Genomic DNA, 16849 nt, shown 5'->3' on the forward strand with positions numbered 1-16849 from the left:
TTCTGGGGCTCCCTCTTCTCTCAGGGTGGGGTGGCAGGGCCTTGCTGGGGCTAGGCCAGGAGAACCCAGGAAGTACTCACATCGCTGGCCAGCTTCTCGTAGTCTTCCATGAGCTGCTCATTCTCCTGATTGACGGCCAACACCTTGCAGATGCGATTGGCTGCTGTCTCCGCCTGGCAACGAGACAGAGGGTCCCAGTCAGCCACCCGGCAGCATCTGGTACACACCTGCCATGACAAAGCCTCCTCCCACCCCTGCAGCTCCACGTGGGGCGAAGGCAGCCCCCAAGGCTCTGAATTCACAGCCTCCTCACCCCTCCTCCCCATCCCCTTTGCCAGCCCATCCTGGGTCCCATGGATCAGGGGAACCTGGAGAGAGGTCCTGGTGACTGAACTGGGCCCCTGGAGAGGGGCCTGAGTGTGAGGCCCAACGTGTATGTTGGAAAGAAAGAAATCCCAGGAATGATATAATCAACATGCTTGGCTCAGGTGGAGACGTGAGAAAATTCACACCCATCCTGGAATTCCAAGAGGCGGCTCTGGGATCCCGAGGCCCAGGCTTGCAGGCTTGATCCTGGGGACATAGGAATTCCAATCGGGGAGTTCTGGAATAAGGTACTGACTGAGAAGCAGTGGGGCCTCTCAGGATCCCTGCAGAATCTCTCAAGGCTCCCGGCTCAAAGCTCAAAGAACTTTACAGAAGATCCACGGACCCCCTCCTCCACTAACGGCAAGACGTAAGGATCAGCCCAGCATGGGCAGGATGTCCCAAAAGCCCAGTGTGGTACCCGTGGGAAAGCTAAGCACACATCCTGCCTTGAGTGCTGGCCAAGCGGACACAGAGCTGGGCCTTGGCAGCCAGAGGAACCAGAGGACTGAGTGGTAATCAGACATGAAGGCCCAGAAACCCCGGGGAGACACTGCCTTCTCCGCCATGGAGGGCACTATCCACCTAACACCAGCAGGGAGCAGGTGGTCTTAAATTCACTTCACTCAGGTGATTTTAAATTCAGCTGTATTCTTGTGCACGTCCTACCCCAACTCCAAGGGGAGGGGAACTCTAAGCCTTTTTGTGGTCCTGGGATAGAAAGGAAGACAGCCCAGGGGTGGGAGCAGATAATGCCTGTGAAAACACAGATATGCATCCTGGAGCCCTGCAGAAGGGTGCTCCTGCAGATAAAGGATGATAAACGTTTAAGGGTTAGAAAGATGGGCTCTAACAACTGTTTGATGAACAAGACAAAATGAGTTTCAACTGCAGTAAGACAAACTGAGGCTAGGCATAAGGAAGAACTTCCTGAAAATGAGGGTGCTTAGAAATGGGAAGGAATGACTAAGAAGATGTAAATGCTTTTTCCTTGCAGAACTTTTCGAATAGGACCTACACCCACCAAATCATGTGATTTGTGGGTGACTGTAATGGGATATGTGTATGTGCGTGAGGGGGCAGAATGAGATCATCATAAAGGTCCTTTCAAGCTCAAAGTCAAGAGACTGCACCCTCCAGGGTGAGGTGTCAGAGCCGGTGGGCCTCTACCAGGAGAACTGTGGGAATGGCCAGAGGGGGAGCTTCAAGTTCCAGGTCTCAAGAAACTGAGGCAGAGTCACATCCTTGGACCCTCATCCCTGGCCCCCACCTCAACTCTGTCCTGGAGATGCCATGCCCACTTCTCACATGAACTCTTGATCGATCGGCCTTCCTTTTGAGAAACATGGGGAATCCCAAGAAGCAACGAGGAGGGAAATTCCTTCCTGGAGCCGGTCCCAGAAGGTGTGGGGTCACAGAAAGAGCAGGGTCACAGGAACCAGGCCGACATGCCCAGGAGGCTGGCTGGGGGCAGCAATCTGCCTGCTGTCACTGGGGCTACTTCCCTTGACTGCGAGGGCAGGGGACCCAGGGGAGGCAAACGCTCTCCTCTGTGCTGACATTCATGTACAAACACAGGGTGGCTACAAAGACCCGGCCCAACGTGCTGACCAAGTGGGTAAGAATCATAGGTGGCCACTCATCGTAGGCAAGAAGCAGCTGCCACTGTGGTGTTAGATGGATAAAGCCCTCCTTCACCATGTCATCCTCCTGATTCATCTGGAAATCCTGGGCTCAGCAGCCATAAAAACTTTGATTTCTGTGTCAATTTATCCAATTGGTGGGCTGAGTGAGCGCTGTGTTCATGGGATTTTAGGAGACATGCCCTGTGGGCCTCCAGAGCCTTGCCCATTCCTCAGAGCCTGTTGGCTGTTCCAGGGACAAAGGGGGCTCCTTTTGGATGAAGTCTGGGGGAGTTACCAAGTAGGCCTTCTGGGGAATTTTCAAAAAGACCCAACCTCTTTCCTAAGCCCGAGTCTCCACCAGCCCCTCCCAGGCTGGCCTCACCAGGAGAGGCTGACTGAGAAAACCTATCATCATAACCAGGAAATCTGCCTTTGGAAATAAAGCCTGGGTATCATGGAACAAAAGAGTGCTTTCTTTAGAAAAGGCAATGTCCTGTCTGCAAACTCCATCAGGGTTGCCTCGAGGGACAGCCCAGCTCCCAGAGTTACTTTTAGGAAGCAGGCTTCTGGAATCCAGATTTGATTTTAGGGAAGGAAAAAAAAAAAAAATGACAAGCAGACTCCTCAGAACCTTGACCCCTCCCTGCGCTCACTGCCTGCCTCCCTCCCACAGGCAGGCAGGCACCCCGGCAGGGCAGAAGCCTGCTAGCTGATGGGTTACACTTGCTTCCACACTGGTCCCTTGAGAGAGAAGGGTTCGGTCACCCACCAACCCCAACCAGGAGGTCAGAGAGACCAGCTGAGGAAGCACAAGCTTGGTCAGGCCTCCAGGACACAGTCCCTGGAGTAGAAGGGAAGCAGGACTCCCGAGCGTGGATCCAGGCCTGCCCCAGTCCTCCCAATTTTCTGGTTTTCTACCTGTTTTCTCCCCTGGCTACAAGAACCCCACATTTTATGGGCGATTTAGGACAGAGGTACCCAGCACCACCAAGTACATAAAGAGACTGCTCAAAGGAGAGACTTGTCCTAGGGGAGGAAAGATCCAGTCCCCAAGAGAAACTCAGAAATTGAAGCAAGTCCAGGGTCCTGCCTTCGGGCTTTTCCTGCAAGAGGAGGGGGTTGCTCCAGAACCCGAGAAGCAGACCCAGAACTCCAGACCTGCCAGAACTTTCTGATGTCAACAGAATTTGCACAGGATAAGGGATGTAAGCACAGATCATCAATGGGCTGAGAAAATATTTCACAGCAATAGGCAAAAAGATTACTTCCAAGTGCCAAAGGAAAAGACTTGTGGAAATTTGTGTTTACCTTTCCCTGGTTTGTATTCTCATGTTTTTCACGACCGACTTTAAGTTGTACTATTTTATAACTTAACACAGAACAATGTTTGGTTTTATATTAGAGTTATTTTTAAAGAAGTTAGGGACTATTATTCCTGGAGGACTGAGCGATCCCAGTGAAACCCTCAGCTACCCCAAGCCAGACTGCCACTCTGATAATTGGCATCAAATTAGCTGGAACGGGTATAGTCTAGAGAGGAACCATCCTCAATTACAGTGACGTCAAACATCCAAATGCAGCCAAATGACGCACCATGGCTCTGCCACCCACAACCCACAGATTCACATCAGTGCCACCACCATCTCATCTGTGAAATTTTTAGTCAAAGATTTCCCAAATCTAGCTAGAATTGCCCATTTCCTTCCTCCCACAGCCACCCACTGCCTAGCCCTTCCCCATGCCCCAAGTCAGCACCCAGCCCCAGGGTCCTTCCTGCCAGCAAGGCCCCCAGACAGAGGGGAGCTGACCCACGGACGCCCAGCCCTCTCTCCAGCCGCCGTCTCTGGCTTTCCCCCAGCACCCCCTCCTCCAGGCAGCAGGATGAGAGCCTGGACCAGCACTAACTTGCTCTCCTCTCTCAGGCTGTACTCTGCCACAGCTCAGAGCTTTCGTACAGCTGTGACTACCTTCCTCAACCCTCCCTGAGCCTCTCACCTGCAGACCCCCCTCTTCAACCCTCAAGACCCTCAAGCTCCAGTGTCTCCTGCTCTCGAAAGCCCCCACATCCTGCCACCTTGCACCCGCCCCTCCCCGAGGGTCTGTAGCAGAGCAGAGCACCGATGAGACCGCAGCCACTGTGGGCTTCTTTTATGAAGGGTGTCCCCAGATGGACCAGGAATTCCTTGAGGGCAGGAACGGGGTTTCTTTCCCTTAGAAGATTCACAATAGTGAATAAAGCCACTGACAATGGAGGCGTGCAAACAGCACCATCCACTCCTAAAAGCATCTAGAAACACCTACAGCAAATCCAGTTGGTGCCTTAAAGTGTTGTTTCTCACAAACAGCTCCCACTAGACCATGAACTTTAAAACACAAACTACATAAACAAAATCTGGTTGCTCAAAATCCATTCTAAATCCCTACAGGAGAAGAGGAGAAAGGAGGAGAGCTGAGAAACAATGAGAACCCAAACCAACGTGTCTACCAGAAGTTGGTCCTCATCTGATCAGGAAAGTCAATCACACACGCCTGCATGCCCTATACCTGTATGGGCATGCGTACTGCTACACACATGCGTGCATGCATTCGATTCCTCTGCCTTGCTAGTTCCACCGTCCAAGGCTTGACAAGAGAACGGCGGAGAGGATGGAGGGCACTGGGCACGGGTTTTGGAAGATTTCTCCCCACTGGCACTAGACATGGAGACAGTCAAGACAGGAAGAGTGTGTAAGTCTGAAGGAATCCTCCTCCTTGCACAAGGAGATGGGCAAGATTCCCCTCCCACTGGCCTGCTTAGCTCAAAGCAGTTGCCCGAATCCTTAGAAGTGGTTAGGGGCAACTCTGGGTGAGGCCCCTGACCCAGGACAGGAGAGGAACACCCCACTCCCACCCCCACTCCCTCCCACCCCCAGCTGGTGACCTTGTCCTCGGATGTGGGCAAAAGGAGCATGAAATGGTTGCAAGAGGGATGAGAGAAAGGGAAGAGGGCATGGGGGGAGGTGGTATGAGATTTGGGAGGGAGAAAAGCAGGCTGCTACACACACACACACACGCACACACACACTCCTTTCTGAGTATTATCATCAGCCAGGACACAGGGAAGGCTTCAGAGACAGGGAAGGCCAGTCTCAACGGGCATGAAGCCCAGGACAGAACCCCTGAAGGAAGAGGGGAGAAAGAGGAAGGAGAGCTGGAAAGGAGGTTGGAAAACCCACAGCAGGGAGCTCAGTCCTGCCATGGATATGGACAAGCAGACTCTCTGTGGTTATGGGGCCAGGGGGCCCACTGAGGCAAGGAGATAGATGCTGCTCACAACCTGGCTAAAACGTGGGGGCCAAGATGGGCCAGAAGAAGCTGACAAGAGAGAGCAGCAGCAGAGGTGGGACAAAGAAAGAGGAAGCAAGAGGCCAGAGGAGAGGCTGAAAGGGGCTGGGCATCCTGGGAGGGCCGGGACACCTAGGAGAGGGAGCCTCCAGGCCGGGAAGCTCTTGTATCTCAGTCAGCGCCCACGAGGCCTGGAAGGAAGGTGAGGAGGGTCCTGGGTGCCCATCCAGGCAGGCAGTAGGGCTGCTGCTAGCCCATACAGGGCCTTCGTGTAATTTTTTAAAGGTATCTCTTCCCCAAGGCACTTCTACTGGAAAACCATCACACTGATTATGTTAGAAGACATTGTTACTTCCATCTGCAGGATAATTTTAGCAATAAATATTCAAATCTTCATTGTCTATGGTGCACACATGGCTCTCTGGTGTAGTGTGCAACCTGTACCACTGTCCATGGCAGGCCTGGTTGGGAGGGATCAGGCAGGGTTCTGAGCCTCTGGCCTGATAGCAGGGGGGAGGCAGAAAGAATTCTCCCTGCTCTGGCTGCTGGGTCATTTGAGAGGATAGTCTTGCTCAAGCAGGAGAGAGAGAAGTAAAGAGGCCCTGGATGGTTAAGGAAATAGCCAGGAAGCACAGCCAAGAGCTGTGCTGCTTGGGATGAGGGCTTTCAACTCAGGGTCCAGGGAAGAAGCCAAGACCACAAGCTTCCTTCCCATCTGTGGCATCCGTTATGCCCAGTGTGTAGGGAGAGCGAGCAGGAGGCCATCCAGAGGCTGAGGTTCATGGCATCTTTAAGAGTCCTGGCCAAGGTTCAGACAGCATCCTGCCCTTCTGCCAGAGGAGGATGGGGCTTCTCTAATCTGCCCTTTCATTCCAGGGGCTGCAGCCCCCAGGGCCTGCCGCTGGAGCATCCAGGGAGGACGGAAGAGATGGGCAGAGGGACAGCAGGGAGCGTGGGCGAGGCCGAGGGAGAGCTCACCTTCTGCGCACCCAAGAAGGCGTGGCAGTGACATGAAACATTAGGTCACATGGCCTTCCCATCCGGCCTTAGCGTGCCTACACATCTGCACAGAGAAGGAGAAGAGGTTGAGAGGAGAAAGTAGGCAGCAGCAGCACAGAATAAACCCACACGGCCAGGTTGGACGGAGAGAACGCAAGACAGACAGACAGACAGGAAAGGAGGGAACGGGCAGAAAGAGAAAAATGAGACGGTGGCGGGAGAGAGGGGGTGGAAGGGAGAGAGCACAGGCTGAGATAGGGAAGGGGAGAGAGCAGCAGGGGAGGGCTGGGCAGAGGGGGGACGTGGGGGATGTCCCGTCATGCTTTCAAGACGGTCACTCACTCCACGCAGAGGGTGGGAGATTCGCCTGAGCACGTGACAGGTCCACGGCCCCAAGCCACGAAGGCCAGGCCTATGGTGTGTGGTCATGGTGACCTGGACGTCGTACTTTTCACCTGGGGTCCTGCCTGTGAGGGAAACTGCAGGAGGGGTGTCTGCTGCCTAAGCTAAGCCTGGTGACAAAATATTCAAATCTTCCATGTCTGCAGGGTGAATGACACCTGTCAGCTGTGGTACCCTTGTGTAGTGTGAAACCTGCACAAATGGACTTTAGCCTCAGGCCTTCCTGAGCAAATCTGAGCCAGGACACTGGAAGGGGTTCACAGATGCCCACCCTTCCCTTCCTCCCTCCAAGGGTTGTGCTTATGTCCAGGAGTGCAGAGTGACCCCGCATGGGAGTCCCGGGCAAGATATAGAAGGCACCAGGACCCAAAGGGGCAATGGACGGATTTGCTAAATCACGCTTATGAGCGGGAGAAAGGTGGGGGCTTCATGATGTCTTTGCAAAATAGGTCATTGAAGACAGAAGATGTGTCCCCAGATCTGCCTCCCTAAGGGAGGCCCTGTGGCTCTGATACACCCTGTAGCTTCGACAGAGGTGGGCACGGAGGGGCTGCCATCCACGTGCCTTCCAGGCCTCCAGAAACCCCCCTGGCTGATTTCACCCATGCAGCCCTTCCTGCTTAAGCCAGTCACCCGGGTCCCAGGGAGGAGCTCTTGCCCGATCTTCTCAGAGACAGGAGAGGAAGGTGAGAGAAACAGCAGAGGTGCAGGTGGGAGAGGAGCTAAGCAGGAACAACACACCACACCGGCAGTGGGGGCTAACTCTACCAGAGACAGACCATCCAGACCCTGTCGCCGCAGAGAGCGGGGAGGGTGGGGCGGGAGGGGCAGGAGGCATGGTTTGGGGTCTGGCATGAGGTGTGCTGGGCAAGGAAGGAGAAGGGAGCCCCGGGTACCTTCTGGGCTCCAGAGAAGGCATGGTAGAAGCTGGACACGTAAGTCATGATGGCCTTCTCATCCGGGCGGGCGGTTCCCACAATGTCTGTCAAGAAAAACCTGGAGTTAAAGCCAGCTGGTGAACGCTTTATATCCCTCCTGATGTGATGGGGAGAGAAGCTCTCAGAACCACCCAGTCTTCTTGCCAAAATGCTGAGCCTGAATCTAACCAGCTTCCGGCATCAGCTTCCGTTTACCGGAACATGCGAGGGAGAGTGAAATGGGGCCCTGAGGAAGCAAACAGACAAACCCAGAGCACGGAACATTCCATGGGACAGCTGGCCCAGTTCCTGCAACGAGTTCAGTGGCAGGAAGAAAAGGGGTGGAGGGAGGAGAGAAGAGCTGCAGATTGGAAAAGATGTAAGACATGTAACAACTAAATGCCATGTGCAGACTCTGTCTGGATCCTGACGAAAACAAACTCTAAAAAGAAACAACGGGGGAAATTTGATTTTGAATTCGGCAGTAGATGGATCAAGGAATTACTGTCAATTTGCTAGACATGAAAACTGTTTTATGGTTGCATACGAAAACATTCCAGTATTTTTAAGGTGTGTATTCTGAAGCATGTAGCAGTGAGATGCTGTGCTGTCTGGGATTTGCTTTAAAATCAACAAAGAAAACAAAAAAAAAGTGTGACAAAATCTCAATAATTGTTATCTGGATGATGAGTATATAATGGGTTCATTATACTATTGTCTGTTATTGCATATGTTTGAAAATGACCACACCCAGACAGACATTGTCACAAACCATCACATTTCCCATCTATTCTCTGAAGGACCCGTACATTTTCCCAAAAAGTCATTTGCTTTTCCGTAAGTGCCCTGTCTCCCCGTCTTTCCCCTGCGAAGTTAGGTATGAATATACATCCCAAACAAACCCTTCCATTACCCATCACTGCAAACTGCCGTGTGTGTATGTGATGCTCATGTTAATAAATGTCTGTTTGCTTTTCTCTTGTTAATCTGTCTTTTGTCAGTCTAATTCACAGGGCCCCAGCTAGAGAACCTAGGAGGGTAGAAGGAGAAAGATGTTTTCCCTCCCCTACAGCAACGAAGGAACACCACGCTCGACCCCAGCACCCACGACCCCAACCCCAAGACCAAGATGAGAACCATCCTCAGGCCGTCAATGCAGAAACGGCCTCAAAGCTTTTTTCAGCACCAGCCAGTCATCTTCTCCCTACAAACCTCAGGGAACTATGGAATCCCTGATGGGCTGGTGACCTCTAGGCTCCCCAAATGAGATCCTGGAGACCAGGTCTTCTCCCTTTCTGCCTGGGGCTGCTGGGCCCACCCGTGTTGGCCACTGGGTGGTAGGTGGGAGAAGAGCTGGCAGCCCAGAAGGAAAGCGCCTTCACCTTCAGCATCCAGCATCTTGGGGATGTCCAGGTACTTCTCAGCCACATCGAAGGCCGTGTTCAAATTTGTAAGTGGATCGTCCTACAAGTAGAAGAGGAAGGGATTAGGTAGGCATTGAGAGGTATGACAAGACACTGGCTACCCCCATCTCGATGACCACCAAGATTAGGGGCAGAAGGGACTGTTATAGCCCCTCCTGGGCTCGGTCCTCAGGGGCCATCTCTGGGTGTAGAAGGCTGGCCTCACCGCCAGGGCTCACCAGCTGGGGGTTTATAACACCATCTTTCCTCCTCAAGCCTCAGTTTCTTTGTCAGAGAAATAAGGTGAAGAATATTGGTCTACAGCCCAAGAAAGAATTGCTAAGAAGTGTGTGCTGAGAGCAGAGCACTGGCCTGGGTGCCATCAGTCTTGGCTTCTGGTTTCAGCTCTGCACCAGCCAGTTGGACTCGTGGGTAAGTAAGCCGGCCTCAGTTTCCCCATCTGTTATGCAAGAGTTGGACTAGGAGCTCTCAAACTCCTTTGGTGCTCACATTCCATGAAATTTTGGGGCTCCTTCATATAGCCACAGCCTTCTGACTATTCTGATTTCTGCTACTTTCTCAAGAAAACTCATTGGGGACTGTTGAGGATATAGAGAAACTGGAATCCTTGTGCACTGTTGGTGGGACTATAAAATGGTGCAGCTGCTGTGGAAAACAGTATGAAGGTTCCTTAAAAAGTTAAACATAGAATTGCTATATGACTCAGCAATTCCACTTCTGGGTAAAAGTCCCAAAGAATTGAAAGCACCCATTTTCAGCTACTGTACACCCATTTTCATAGCGGCATTATTCACAATAGCCAAAAGTTGGAAACTACCCAAATGTCCATTGACAGATTAATAGACAAACAAAATGTGGTAGATCCATACAATGGAATATTATTTTGCCTTAAAAAGGAAAGAAATTCTGATACATGGTACAACATAGACAACCCTTGAAAACACTATGCTTAGTGAAATAAGCCAGACATAAATATTGTGTGATTCCACTTATATAGGTACCTAGAGTGGTCAAATTCAGAGAGACAGAAAGTAGATTGGCGGTGGCCAGGGGCTGGCAGAAGGGGGAATGGGGAGTGATGGTTTAATGGGTCCAGAATTTCAGTTTCGCAAGATGAAAAGAATTCTGGAGACAGATGGTGGCGATGGTTGTACAACAATGTGAATGTACTTATAGCACTGAACTGTATTAAAAATGGTTAGGGCCGGCCCCGTGGCTTAGTGGTTAAGTGCGCGTGCTCCGCTGCTGGTGGCCCGGGTTCGGATCTCGGGTGCGCACTGACGCACCACTTCTCCGGCCATGCTGAGGCCGCGTCCCACATACAACAACTAGAAGGACGTGCAACTATGACATACAACTATCTACTGGGGCTTTGGGGGAAAAATAAATAAATAAAATTATTTTAAAAAAAAAAATGGTTAAAATGGGGGCCGACCTGGTGGTATAGTTGTTAAGTTCACAGGCTCCACTTGGGCGGCCCGGGGTTCACAGGCTTGAATCCTGAGTGCAGACTGACGCACACTCATCAAACCATGCTATGGCAGCATCCCACGTACAAAAAAATAGAGGAGGATGCGCATGGATGTTAGCTCAGGGCCAATCTTCCTCACCAAAAAAAAGGTTAAAATGGTAAATTTTATGTTATGTATTTTTTTACCACAATTTTAAAAAGTTTATTTATTTATTTTTTTGGTGAGGAAGATTGTCCCTGAGCTAACATCTGTTACATTTTTCCTCTATTCCATATGTGGGACGCCGCCACAGCACAGCTTGATGAGCAGTGCGTAGGTCCATGCCCAGGATCTGAACCCACGAACCCTGGGCCACCAAAGTGGAGTGCATGAACTTAACCACTACACCACCAGGCCGGCCCCTATGTTATGTATTTTTTTTTTTTTTTTTTGTGAGGAGATCAGCCCTGTGCTAACACCCGCCAATCCTCCTCTTTTTTTGCTGAGGAAGACGGCCCTGGGCTAACATCCGTGCCCATCTTCCTCCACTTTATATGGGACGCTGCCACAGCATGGCTTGCCAAGCAGTGCGTCGGTGCGCGCCCGGGATCCGAACCAGCGAACCCCGGGCCGCCGCAGCGGAGCGCGCGCACTCAACCGCCTGCGCCACCGGGCCGGCCCCTATGTTATGTATTTTTTACCACAATTAAAAAAAGTTTTTTTTAACTTAGGGGGAGGAGTTCCTTGCTGGACCTCCCACTCTATTTCTTGGTTCCCCAGAATAACCTAAAGCAAGCTGGTTTTATTAGTCCAGGACTCAGTTTCCCTGTTTGCTCAAGTGAGAATCACAGGGTAACAAAGGGATAAATACATTCATTTGGGACACTTTCAGGAAGAAACTGCTCAAAATAGAAAAGGTAGAGTCCTTCTGGGAAAGTCTCTGACAGCTTTCAGAATGATAAAAAGCACTGCCAGGCAGGGAAGGTCATTTCCGTCCAGGGCCTTAAGTAGTTCTCAGGCCCTGGGTGCACACCCGCCCACCACACTCCATTCCCAGGGATCACTAGGCCCCCATGCGCACCTAAGGCCGCTGCAGGAAGGAAGAGCTTATGGTCAGAGCCCCTCGCTCTCCCCTGTTCCCAAGCACCAGGTGGCTCTGGCAACCCGTGCTTTCTGGAAAGAATCCTGGGTGCAGTGGGACCAGGTCTGTGCTAGGATTGGGGCTGGATGCTACTGAATTAAAGAGAAGGAGACAGACACGGGGAAGCGGGGAGAAATGAAAAGACACAGAGGAGGGAGGGTGGGGAGAGAGCTGACCGGGTACCAGGTAAAGGCCCCTGGACTCCCGCCTCCCAAATGGCTGAGGCTCCTAGAGTCTGTGGAAGGTGGGGGGGACTCTAGAGCCACAGCCAGCACGGGCCCCACTTTATATACGAGTGGGGAACAGCTGTGGATTCGCTGGCTGCTACCAGCCCAGCACAGCCACACAGAGACATAGACACATGCACACCCATCACAAAGCACATCAGCTCACAGGAAGGAGGGACCTGATGACGGCTTTAAAAGAAAAAAATCGCTGCCTCTAGGATTTCCCTGCCTGGCGGCCCTGTTTGATTTGGCCACACAGCTTTCGGGCGGGTTAGGGGGGTTCTGAAGTCGATAATATTTTCCTTGCAAGGCAGATGAGTTAGAGGGCTGGGATCCCTCTACCCACTAAGAGACTAACTTGGGAAGGGCTGGCCCCCTGTCCACACACACCTGGACACAGCCACACACAGGTGGGCCCTTCCAGGTGGGCAGAGGCCCCAGCCTCAAGCTTCGGGCCTAGCTTAGGGACACCGGAGGGGATGGGACTCCACCAGTTCCAGTGGGTGACTGCCCCTTTCCTCCCTCACAAAGCCTTTGCGGCAGCTCACTTCCCCACACCCTGGATGTGGGGGCGGCCACTATGAGTCACCAGAGCAGCTCTCGCACCAGTGACATTAAGCCCCGCTTGGCCCCTGGGAAGCAGCAGGGTGGTGGGGGCACAGGTGGAGGGGGTCGTCACTGTCCAAGCGTCAAGGTCAAGTGGAGAAACACAGGAACACTCATTCCTAGAAGCCCCCTTGCCAAGAGACTCAAGCATGGACAGGTGACATTCCAACCCAAGCTCCAGATCATCAACAGGGGGTGTGGGGAGGGCTCCAGGGGTGGCCTCGGCACAGGACAGGCTGAGAGGGAAGACAGGGTAAGCACAATCAGAGAGGCCCCGGGCAGGCCTCTCCAAGGTCTAGACCAGTGTCCTTCAACCAGCCCAGACCCCAAGAACCCCCGGGAGGCTAGACACACAGCCCCCACCTCCTCGTCTGCTCCTCGACACATACACAGGCTCAAGAAAACCTCCCAGCAGCTTCATGCCAAAAGCATAAACGAAACCGAGCAGCAGCAAAAGAAAATGCTCAGCCAAAGTGCAGCCATTGAGGGATGAAATCCACAGTGGGACCCTGCCCAGGACGGCACAGCCAGTCTCAGACACAGCTGGGATGAATGTCTCTAAGAAAATGCAATGTTGGAAATTATGAAAGGAATATACCCACCTTACAAAACCTGGATTGATAGAAGGGGGAGATGCCACTTACTATCCATCACCCTAACAAAACTACTGCCACAGTTTTGATATTTTTCCTGGTGGGCTGTGCAAGTCGGTAAGTGCACGCATGCTGCGCACACACGGTATTGAAGGAGCTCTAACAGTGACGGTGTTTCTCTCTTCCTTCTAGATGGGCTGTCTCCTTGCCTAGTCTAAGGAGACTGACACCCCTCACACTGGGCCACAGGCTCTCAAAACAGGGGGGCCAGTCCTGCCCTCCCCTGCTCCCCACCCACCCACCAGGGACCAGCAGGTGGGAGCTGGCAGTGGGAGGTCAGGGGAACGCACGTACCTTCCGCAGCTTCCCATAGTCGATCAGCTCAGGCCGGTGTCGGTGGATCAAGGCACAGAAGCCAAGGCCATCCTTCCAGCTGCCCCAGGGAGAGAGAAGGTGAGACAGCTGGTGAGTGGGGCCCAACACTAGCCAAGCACGAAGCGGGGGTCTCCTCGGTTCTGGAGACGAATACATAACGCTTCGGAGCAAGAGTCAGGAGAAGACAGGATGGGCAGGTACACTTCCACCTGTCGTAACCCCAGGTACTAGGGTCAAGACTTTGTGAGACACACCTGTGACATCCAACCCTACTCCCCACCAAGGTCACGGGCCTCATCTGCTCTGTTCCTCGTCTTCAGTGACACTCTCCTTGGGGAGCCCCCCAGTAGCATGAGCATCAACTAGTGGTGATGAGGCAGTAGCCAGGAGGGAGGGGGCTCCTCTCCAGGAGGGAGAGGGGCATCCAAGGGTTGGTGAGACTCCTTTCCCATGAAAAGCGACGTCCTCCCACAAGGGCCTCTGCTCTGTTCTAGAGCTGAGACTGACCCAGCCAAGGGGGTCCGGGGGTCCTTGGGGGAGGCAGCCTCAGTTCTGCAAGAGCCCCTCAGCCCCCAGCCACTCACCTTATGTGGAAGTTCTGGATATTGACATTTTTGTAAGGGGCTGTCTTTCTCTGACACCACAAGAGCAGCCCTTCCTTCGCCGAAGTCTCTGTGGGGAAGGGGACGACGGGCAGAGAGGTCAGTGGGCTGGCTCGGTGGAGGGAGGGCTTTGGTTCATGGGAGGCCCCACCACGACCACAGGGTCCATGCTATTTCACATAGGGGGTCCACACACCAAGACCCCTGGATTTCAACCTGCTGCTACCAGGCCATCAAGTCTATTTCCTTGACAAAGTTTGAGAAGTTATTTGAGAAACATAGATGCAACCAGGGAAGTTTTTCAGAGCTAGCTGCATTACACATTAAACACTAAGATAACGGCCTTTCAAACTCAGAATATTTCCCTGTCACCCCCTTTTATTCAAGGAAATGGCAGCAATACAAAATAAGTCAGCAACCTATGTCAGGTGGCCATTTTGGGGGGGAAGGTTTGATGGGTCTATGAAATCTGAAGTCCAGGAATCTCCAGACAGGGGGCGTGTGTGCCCTGGAGAGTGTACACAGCCATGTGGGAAAAAAAATGTCAGGACTCTTACTCAGATTTAGTGTTTATCTAAACAAAATAAGGTTTCCTTATACTTAATACATAGATCGACACTTGCTGTGTGTGTGAAGCAGACGTGTCTGTAAGATAGGGCAGGTCTCTAAGGGACCCCAGGAGTTCCCAGCACAGAGGGGCTGCAAACCGCACTGCCCCCATCTGTTCACGTCTGTGAATTGCAGGTTATGGTACCCAGTGAAGTGGGTTTGTAAATGACCTCATTTACTTTCAACTTACAAAATGGACTTTAAAATGACATTAAATGATTGTAGGCAAAGATAATATAATAATTCAAGCACAAGCAAACTAAAAAGAAACCAGCAAAGCTAACGCTTCTTAGTTCAAGCTCTTCGTCAGCTATATTACAAGATTAAAACAACGACAATTTAATCAGAGCTGACAAGAAGTCTGCCCAAAAGAATCAAACTCATCAAGAAGGTGATTTGAAAATGAATTGATATCCACCATCACTAACAAGAACCACACCCAAAATGACTATGTGGGCATCTTTTTAACTTCAGTCCTAAATGGCAAGTATCTATAAACCAAACATAGACCTTCACATTGCTGTATCACCAAGGGTCCAAGATTTCCACAACAAAGCAATTTAATCCACATTGTTCTCATTAAAAAGTTACTTGAATAAAAATCTTTTCAAGATTTTAAAATTTGTTTTAGCACACGTGTTTTATAATATGCACAGCAATACACAAATATAATTTACTATAAAATAAATACACACATATCAGACACAAACTCAAAAAGTGCTGGAGTGTGAAATTAAAAAGTTGAGAGAGATCACTGCCCTGGACCATGGTGGCCTCTTGCAGATCTGCAAAATGGCCACCAGAGGGCGCGATAGGAGCAAAGTGGAGGACCCGTGCTCAGCTCCCCCTCCGCACACCCCCCCCTTCTGGCTGTTCTTCCCCTACCCTTTCAGATTTAACAAACTAAGAGCCAGGTGGGGTTTCCAGTCCACTTCCTCACAGCAACTTTTGGCTTTCTCAAAATGGAGGGGTTTCCCTGGGGCCAATACACCTGTGGGAACCAGCACCCCAAACAGTTTTTACTTCTCTACGGACTAGGACGGCAGATGCCCGCAATGGGTAAGAAGCCCAGGATGTGGCCCACAATCAAGCCCCCACTGCCCGGGCTCAGGGAGGAAGACATGATGGTGAAGGCACGGGAGAGGTGGGGGCGTGGGGACATCATGGAACAGAGCAGACCTACCTTCCACAGAGATGTCCTGGATGGCAAAGCGGAGGATGATGGTCCAGATCATGCCCAGGGTCATTTTCACGTTCCCATCCACGATTTCTAGAGAAACGACATCAGGACACGTTAGGATGGGTCTTAGGAGGCACAGAGTTAGTCCCTGAGCGCCCACGTCGCTCCATGGGCACCATGTAGGAAATCAAAGACCCCACAGCTCCACTCCTAGAGGGAAGTCAGTATGATTTTACAAGTTAGTACAATTATGTGTCACAGGTGCCAGGAGAGATCTATATGGGGGTGTCCTGGGGACACAAGAGGGTGTGCTCAATTCTACTGGGGATGTCAGGAAAGGCGACAGAGAAGGTGTCTTAAACCATGAGCAGTGTTGACCAGCCTGACAGAGGAGAGGGGGAGGATTTCTCAGCACCACAAATGTTCCGGCAACTCTGTGAGCTGGGGACCTCTGGGCAATCGCAGCTCTCAAAACAGACATCCACACCCAGAAAGCCAGTGCAGGCAACAGAATGTAACCAACCTAACAAAGGTTTGTGAGCTGCCATCCTGAAAGACCCGCTAACTCACAAATAAATCTCACAATCCCATTGGTTGGATATTAAAATAGATGTTTTAAAAAATCAAACAACAGCTTCAAGATCACAACGAAGAGATATCCAACTAAATTCAGTCTAAGCAGCACTTTTCAGACTTTTGAAAATGCTATAAATTCTATGAAGCAACCTTTTTCTTTTTTTTTCTGTACCAGGCCCCGAGGCAGGAATACAAACATAAACAGGCCCTGTCTTTAAGGAACCTAAGACACGGAGCCATTTACGGTCTTGGGAGCTGAGCAGGTGACAGTTAAATACAGACTCCTCACCCTCACGTGCTTCCAGACCAGGCGCTCTCAGTCAAAAGTAAGTTAAGAGTAAGGCATCCGAAGAGTATCTTACTTCTCCTATGCACAACATTGGTTTTAGGGGAGACTCAACACAACTATGAGAGGGACAACTTCCAGGGGCT

At 51.6% G+C, this 16849-nt stretch overlaps 1 protein-coding gene across 3 annotated transcripts in view; it reads right to left on the reverse strand.

Annotated features, from left to right (window-relative positions):
- Nucleotides 1-16849, reverse strand: part of ACTN1 (actinin alpha 1) — a 98811-nt gene that overhangs the window by 19862 nt on the left and 62100 nt on the right. For all 3 annotated transcript variants that reach the window (XM_058567191.1, XM_058567192.1, XM_058567190.1), the window contains exons 4-9: nucleotides 15845-15931; nucleotides 14035-14122; nucleotides 13430-13508; nucleotides 9016-9097; nucleotides 7613-7698; nucleotides 81-173 (exon numbers count right to left, since the gene is read on the reverse strand). In XM_058567191.1, the coding sequence (XP_058423174.1) occupies nucleotides 81-173; nucleotides 7613-7698; nucleotides 9016-9097; nucleotides 13430-13508; nucleotides 14035-14122; nucleotides 15845-15931 (515 nt within the window). The remainder of the gene's footprint in view (nucleotides 1-80; nucleotides 174-7612; nucleotides 7699-9015; nucleotides 9098-13429; nucleotides 13509-14034; nucleotides 14123-15844; nucleotides 15932-16849) is intronic.

This window comes from Diceros bicornis, chromosome 24 (genome assembly GCF_020826845.1).
Source record: "Diceros bicornis minor isolate mBicDic1 chromosome 24, mDicBic1.mat.cur, whole genome shotgun sequence".
Taxonomy (NCBI): domain Eukaryota; kingdom Metazoa; phylum Chordata; class Mammalia; order Perissodactyla; family Rhinocerotidae; genus Diceros; species Diceros bicornis.